Genomic DNA, 7,711 nt, shown 5'->3' with positions numbered 1-7,711 from the left:
ATTTAAGTTAACGGGTCCAACCGAAGAAAGTCCAACTTTTTTGTAATCAATTAACCAGTATCTGTCCAACAGTTTCTGGCCTCATCTCTAAAGTCCCTAACTCAATTTAAAAGTGTCCGACACCCAAGCAAGGTCCAACCTTTGCTGCCCAAAAAATCACAGATACCATTCCAAACGGTAAAGTGGTCCAACCACTAGTTATTCTGGAGTGCCCCAAGCTCCACAGTGACCAACTGACCATCCCTCAAAGAGGACAAGGCCTAGGCGTCCCCGGCCTTGGCAAGTGTTACATCTGAGCACTGCGCTTCTTAGCGGTCCCACCGCCGTTCTATAATAATTTATAATACTTTGAAACAACAGTCAACACCCCAAAACAAGAGTATGACTGACGCAGGTCCAACCTTATGACCAATGGGGCCTTTAACCCACAAAATGACCAACTCAGGTCCAACCTTATGACCAATGGGGCCTCTAACCCACAAAATAACCAATTCCCTATCAAACTACTTGGGCCTCTAACCCAATTTCACTGTTTTCCTTTTCCTTGGGCCTCTAACCCAGTACTGTAACTTACAAACTTCCATTATCATTACTTCAACTTTCAATTCTCATGAGATTTTTTCATCAAAATCAAAACAGACATCTACCAGTAATTTCAGTGAGTAGACTTTAATTTTATCATGTCCAATTTTGCACACTTTGGAAATAATTCAACATCTTGCAGGAGCTTTCCTCTCCTCAGGAACTCTCTGCAGGAGGGGGAGATACAGGAGAGGTGGAGGAAGATCTCAGCCTGGGCGTCTATTGTCTCATGTAGTATGGAAGATGAGTGGATGGTGGGGTGGGTGCAGTTTTCTCTGTGGTGGGGTTGGGTGGACTGTCCCGGGCTCTATGGGGCCGGGGGGCGCTGCTGCGCCTGGGCCCCCTTTCCCTGGCGGGTCACGGAGTATGGGAGTGCCTACTGGGGTCAGCGGGGGAGCTGGCCCCAGGGAGGGGTCACCTGCCCCTCCCTTCTTTCCCTCCCCATCTCCAGCTGCCTCCCTCTTCCCGCTCCACCACAACCACCCACACATGCAGGGCCTTGGAGTAGGGGTATGTCACCAGGGTGCAGAGGAGGCTACCCCCCCCCCCCCCCCCCCCCGTCTCCTTCTGGCTGCCTCTGCCTCAATTTTATCCCACAACTTAGACATTCACATTACTCACACTCTCATTACACATACATATAGGATCTTGGGGGTGGGCACGATACACGGAGTCCAAATTACCATCAGGGTGTACACCTCACCCCTGGCGTCGTTGCCCACCTCTCAATTTTGAATACACGTAGACATTGAGGGCTATCAGGAGGGACCATGCGCTTACCTGCTACTCTCTGGCAGGTAGCTCCATGCCCTCCTGGGTTTTAATTGCACCTTAGAACACACATGCATCAACACTACAATGAGCGGGTGGAGGGAGGTTTGGAGTCTTCTCTCACCCCCGTTCTCTGCGGCCTGCTGGAGCGGGGGGGCTAGGAGGAGTTGGCCGTCCGACTGCGGTCTGGAGTGTGGGGCCTCCCTGCTGCTGCGGAGTCGGGGCGGTCTGCCTCTCCCCACCGCAGGGAAAAGGGTAACACCACCTGGGTCTGGGTGCAGTTCCCCCCTCCAGGGGCAAGGGTACCTAGACCCGGTTCGTAGAGTACGCTTGGGGAGTGTGATCGTGTGTACAGCGTCTCTTTATGTCTGTCTCCATGTTGGTTGAGTGTGGAGTGAGTGCATATGAGAGCATGAGGTTGGGAATGGATGTTTGTGTCTGTGTGTGCCTGTATGTCTGTGTCTATATGTCAGGTTGGGTATCAGACGCCACCTCTCTGGGGACATCTCAGGCCCTCCAAGGTTTGGAGGCCTATCTCCACCCACCACCACTTCCCCTGCCAGTGGCGGACTCCCTCAGGTGTCGGTGCGTTGGTGGTTCTTTGTGTCTGGGGGTGGGCGTCCGGGTACACACCGGCTCACTCCTTGGCAGCCGCTTATCGGGGCCTGGAGCCTGGGGCTCGCTCGGGCCACTTCGGAGGTGGGGTGCCCCCGGCCTCTCGGCCTGGGGCTCGGTCACTCAGGCACAGCTGGCTGCCGGCGGAGCTCACGGGCGCGTCACTGCAACTCCCCTTGGCTTCTGCTCCGCGGCTGCTGAGTGAGCCCTCATCTGGGACTCTCCTCAGCTCTTACTGGGACAGTGGCGCGGCTGCCCCTCTGTTGGTCTTCCATGGTCTCTTGTGTTCTGGGGGCCTCTGGATGTCTGGAGTTTTGATCTCCTCCATACCTGCTTCATACCCTGGAGGACGGGGCTGTGGCTCCCCACACTCCCTAGCAGATCGTTACATGGAGAAACCTTTGGAATGCAAGCATGCTGATCCACACAGGTATGCACACATGGGTATTCACAGACGCGGACTACAGCTTTCTTGGCTGCTGCCTCAAAGCACATTGTGCGCTGTCTATCTTGCGTGCTGCACAATATCATTTATTATTTAGTAACTACTGATATCTACTGCTAGCTAGTTTATTGTGATGGTGCTGTTTTTTTTATTATGTTGCTCTTTGTTGTTTGCTTTCTCTTCTGTTTTTTTTCTCCATACAGGTGACCCAGGTGTTTTGCTTTTTTTGTTTGTTTGTTTTTTTTTCTTTCTTCCCCCCTTCTCACCGTCTCTTCTCCCCTTTGGTTTTCTTTCTCTCCCTCTCTTTCTTTCATTCTTTCTCCCTGTCCTATCCCCCAGTCATGTCTGTCCCGTTTGTAGCAACTGAAAACAAAATAAATTCATAATTATAATAAAGGTCAATCAAATGGACCAATATGGCAAGGCCATGATGATCCACTTGGTAAAATAAATCCGCTTGGCATCTTTCTTGGCCTTAAGACAACAATTCTGATGGCTAAAGATCCAAACGGGACACAAAAAAAAAAAAAAAAAAAAAAAAAAAAGGAAATGATTCAACAGGTAGTGCCTTACCTTTGTATAAGCCGGCTTATGCCCACTCACGTCAGACCACTGGCTTGTGCCTGTCCGTTCGACAACCTCGGACCGTCTAAACCTCCAACTTCCACCCCAATACCACAGGACGAGCCCCCAAACTGTTACGGATTCAAATATTGGGGATGGATACAAGAGGAAAACCAAAATAACAACACTGGTCTGGCCGGGTTGAGTCAAACGATGATTTTAATGTACACGCGTGGGAGATGGACACCGTACGCAGACAGCATCAGATATCAAAATGGTGGAGCATTGATCAAACTCTTATAGCCTCTAGTGGCCCCCGCCTAATCATAAAAGCCTAAACATTCACATTCTTTCTCTCACACGGCGCCTAAGCTACGACCTTGGCTCCCTGTTTATCTGCTCCTGCTGAGATGGGGCAGAAAACCTCTCCGGTATGCTCTGTTCTTTTCTAATCAGACAAATAAGGCGATGACTTTCTGCGAACAGTATTTCTTATAACTCAGCAGTATAATGCATCGTAAAACAATATCATTCATTCACAATAAATCAGCAGTCTAATGTAATGCAAATCAGTTTAACAAATGTAATAGTTATCACCTTCTTCTAATTCAGGAGAATAATGCAAACTAAAACTACATAATAATTCACAATTAGGGGTCTAACATGGCATAGGTAATATTATAATCCCACATGACTCAAAAGCAATGTAGTAACATTTTTATTAAAAAAAAAAAAAAGAAACAGAAAAAGAAACAGAAAAAGAAACAGAAAAAGAAAGCAAGACCATCAATCAACTCAGACTGTATTTTGACACAGTTTACAAGGCATTAATATTTCAAACATACATTTATTTTTCATTATTTTTATATTTGCTAATGAATGGATGAATACCACAAAATAAATCATGATGTAACGATGTTAAAACAATCCTGAATGACCTGAAGGTAAAACTCATGAACTGGAAACAGAAGCATACAAATATGTTTTTGATCAGATGCTGCCCTCCAGTGTTGCAAAGAAAAACTGCAGAAATTACAAATAGGAGTGCTCAGAGCAAATAAGAAGTATTTTAATAGATGTCAAATATTCAGTAACATCCACTTTTCAAACCATCACTATTCCTCTGTGCATATAAAAAAGTCTTCTGATTCTATTTTCAGTGCTTTTATTTATCAAATCTATACTAAGTTATTATATGATTGCTGAGTTTGCTGTAATTTGTGCATCAACTTGATTTCTCTAGATCAGAATATTTGCAGTCAGCAAACAGATTATCAGGGTCACCAGAGATGTCAAGAGGCCTGGAGAGCTGCTTGCTTTCATTCTTCTTTCTGTTAGAAAACAACCAAAATCTACAGTGAATTCAAACTTGGCTCATGAATCCAATTGTCACAATCCACTGATTATACAGCTGTATCATCTACAAGACTGCCAATGTTGTACAAATGTTACCTGTGTTCAATACTAGCGGTCCCAATGAGATGCCTTCACTGTCATGGTAGGAAATATCCCTCACCACTCTTGCATGGTAACCTGGGTAGCAATGCTGTGGAAAGCAGAGTGATTTCAGCAGATGAAGGAATCCAATAAGTGGTATGAAAGATTTTTTCCCAGTGTTAATACAAATCGTTATAAATAGTACGTACAGCTGTGCAGTTATTGTGTCTCAAAAGACACAGGTGGACCTGGCAGTGCAGGTAGATAGATGAAAAGTTGGTAAAGGTGAACATCCTGAATGAGAAACGGGCTACGGTGGAGACGCCGTTCTGAAGCAGCTCTACTGTGCCATCTGCTGGATTAGGACACCTAGGTAACAGCATAATGTGAAAGTTGCAGTGTTAATGTGCAAACAACTTAGTTATGATAAGAAGATGATTAAGTTCACCCATCAGAAAAGAAAAGTTAAGGCAATGTCTTTACTGTGTGGTGATCAGATCCCAGCGCACGGGGTAGCTGGCATCATTAACAGGCGTTGCCCAGCAAGAGTCCAGGATAGTGGAGATCTGCCGCTCATCGATTCCCTGCGTCTGAACCTCAATGTATAACCTCTCATCTAATTCCATTTCTAAATTTCTGTTTCTGGTCAAAGGGAAGTGGAAGCCAGGATCCCGGTAGGGTATCATCCTCAAATGATAATGGCCCAGACCAGATGGAAGTCTCTTGTTCACAATGCTACAGGAAAACATGATAAAACAAGATGTTTTCAGGATTTGGAATTCATAAAGCGGTCAGGTGTGTGTGCAGTTTGTAGCAAAATATATACATAAATATGTAACACAAATGAGGGAAATACACAATTAATGCATTAATAGAAAAGCACTCTAACTCTTAAGTAAATTTATTATAAACAGCAGTACAAAGATAGGGTGATACAGCCTAGAAGAAATTACATATAAAAGTGTTCAACCACCAATTAGAACATATTGCAGATAGTAATTGGAAATGATCAAAACAAATTAAGGTGACAGAGTGGGTGTACAAAAAAATGAGCACATTAGAATAATGTTTTTATTAAGCAGGTAGGACGAATGTTTTTAAGCATCCAACTAACAATTTGAAATTCCTTCATTAGTTCTTGATTCCAACAACAGTCACTTTAACGTTAATAACCTCAACCTCATTGCTTTACTGTACTCTTAATGCACTGTGATTAGAATTCTTGCCTTGCCTTTCACAGATGCACATCACTATAATGTTATATAACACAAAGGCTGCAGAAGCAGTTGCCTCCTGTATCCTGCAGTCTTACCATTAAAAGTGCAGCCTGTTGATCCATGGTCTGTCCGGAAGGCCCAGCGACCTGGTTCATTGACGTTGCTGCCAAGGCGAAAATTTGAGTTACTCCCTGATGCAGCACTGGTGAATGATCCAGGGAGGACATAATAGTGAGTGGAGTCGATTGTATCATAACCAGCCTGCAAATGTGAGTCACAAAAATATGATTATTGCATTTAGAAATAATGAATGTTTTTTCATTAGTAAATATGCAGAGCATTGACTATAGTAGGTCTGACCTGAATTCTCAGTGTTGTTGAGGCTATTATACCGTAGTTCATCAGCACAAATGAATAGTGGCCTCCAGAGATCAGCACAGCTTGGACAGTAGTGCGCTGGAAAATATGAATTCAGTTTACTATATGTTCTGTTTGATCAGTGTTCTGCTGGATTTACACCTAATTTTGTTATGATACACTTTTCATGTATCACTTTATCAAATGTATTAGTTCATAAGACATTAAGTTGTGCTTCGGTTAGAATGATCTAGATTTCAGATAAATACTATTAACTACCTTAGTTTGTTAGTATGAAATGCTTTATGTAATCTTCTGGTATCACTTTAAAAAAAAAAAAAAGCTCAATATTCAAAAATAATCTTTGTATGAAATATATCACATGAATTTATGTCTTTATGTCTGGAAGGTGACACTAGATTACACTAACCTACTGTTCCTGAATTAGTAAAGTAGGCAACAGACTTTCACGTACACATCACACATAAGCACATAATTTGATTCCAAATTTTGGAAGCTGACTTACTGTTCCGCTTGTGGGATAATAGGCCACCTCAAACCAAGTTGCAACAAAGACCCAGTTGGCATTAAAGTTCAGTCCTGGAAAGTATTGATTGATGTCTTGTGTAGCTTGCTGGAGAACACTGCCACTGGTGTATTGTTTGTAGTAGATCTGACCATTTCCTCTGTTGTCTAAATCTGTCCAGAATGGAGCAATGATGTCTCTGATACGTTGTGGGAACCTCTGACTTGTAAATTCACTTAGTGGACCAGTAAATGTTAGGTGTCCATTATGATTGACCTGAAAAAAATAGAAAAGAAAAAGATTTCCTGTCACAACATCTAGATGAACAGATTTGGATTTTGTTTTGCAAACCACATTTTATATTGTAATTAGTGGCAGGAAGTTTAATTAGACAGCTAAATATTTTTATGGTACAAATGTAGTAAATGAATTGTTCCTGTTAATTTTACATACATAAATGCTGTTATATGTCCTCCCAAAATAGAAAAAAGGTCTTAGCAGGGTAATCGGTGGAGAACTTCCATCATCTACCGCAGAGCTTACAGTTCCAGATGTTGGGTAAAGAGGTCCTAATAAGCAATTAGGTAGATCATGACAAAAAGATAGAAAAGGCCTGTATGGTTAATATTCTGCAAACATAAATATAAAACATATTCATCACAGGCTTTCAGTCTTTACTCCTCTGTGAAATGTGAGGCTGATATAAATTGAGGATAAAGCATTAAAAGTCAAATCTTTAGAGTTTTGAAAAGATACTTACTGACAGCCTGAGCAGTCACTACACCTGTACATGAAACAAAACACGGATAAATAAAATTATGACAAGTTTTTTAAGATTGTAAGATTTTATTTCTGATCCAAAAAATTCAAGTCATCACTTGGGCAAAAATAAACACACCATAAAATGGATTAAAGGAACATAAATACAATTACTAACCTGTCATTCCCAAAAACAGCACAAAAAGCACGATTTGACCCGCCATTTTGTCATTAAAAAGGGAAAAAAAAAATTTAATTTATAACCTAAGTGCAGAGCTAAATTCAGATGAATCTGTTGAATCTTGATGTAATATTAGTTGTGAGTCTCTCATGCTCATTTGAGACTGCAGGGGACACACAAGGCTTTATATAGTTGGGGATATTTACCTAGGAAATGTAATCAAATACTCCATCAAAGGATATTTAGAGAAGAATGAT

The 7,711-nt window shown here is 42.4% G+C and overlaps 1 protein-coding gene across 1 annotated transcript; it reads right to left on the bottom strand.

Annotated features, from left to right (window-relative positions):
* Positions 1 to 5,141: 5,141 nt before the first annotated feature.
* On the bottom strand, positions 5,142 to 7,497 carry LOC147323313 (sushi, nidogen and EGF-like domain-containing protein 1). Its single transcript, XM_086304886.1, has 7 exons — positions 7,452 to 7,497; positions 7,275 to 7,298; positions 6,968 to 7,083; positions 6,515 to 6,790; positions 5,992 to 6,087; positions 5,727 to 5,892; positions 5,142 to 5,149 (listed from the first exon to the last, which is right to left on the bottom strand). Exons 1-7 carry the CDS (start codon positions 7,495 to 7,497, stop codon positions 5,142 to 5,144), a joined length of 732 nt encoding a protein of 243 aa, XP_086161012.1.
* Between the last annotated feature and the right edge of the window lie 214 nt (positions 7,498 to 7,711).

This window comes from Aulonocara sp. 'chitande type north' Nkhata Bay, linkage group LG8 (genome assembly GCF_057382095.1).
Source record: "Aulonocara sp. 'chitande type north' Nkhata Bay isolate Kocher_YH1m ecotype deep benthic linkage group LG8, A_spYH_male_GT1.1, whole genome shotgun sequence".
Lineage (NCBI taxonomy): Eukaryota > Metazoa > Chordata > Actinopteri > Cichliformes > Cichlidae > Aulonocara > Aulonocara sp. 'chitande type north' Nkhata Bay.
This window is presented reverse-complemented; position numbering and strand designations above follow the sequence as displayed.

Excerpts from the sequence above, each read along its gene's own strand:
- LOC147323313 (XM_086304886.1), bottom strand. The coding sequence starts at position 7,497 with ATGGCGGGTCAAATCGTGCTTTTTGTGCTGTTTTTGGGAATGACAG. Across the intron at positions 6,791-6,967 it reads GGACATATAACAGCATTTAT|GTCAATCATAATGGACACCT; the intron begins GTATGTAAAATT and ends TATTTTTTTCAG. Across the intron at positions 5,893-5,991 it reads CAACAACACTGAGAATTCAG|GCTGGTTATGATACAATCGA; the intron begins GTCAGACCTACT and ends TCACATTTGCAG.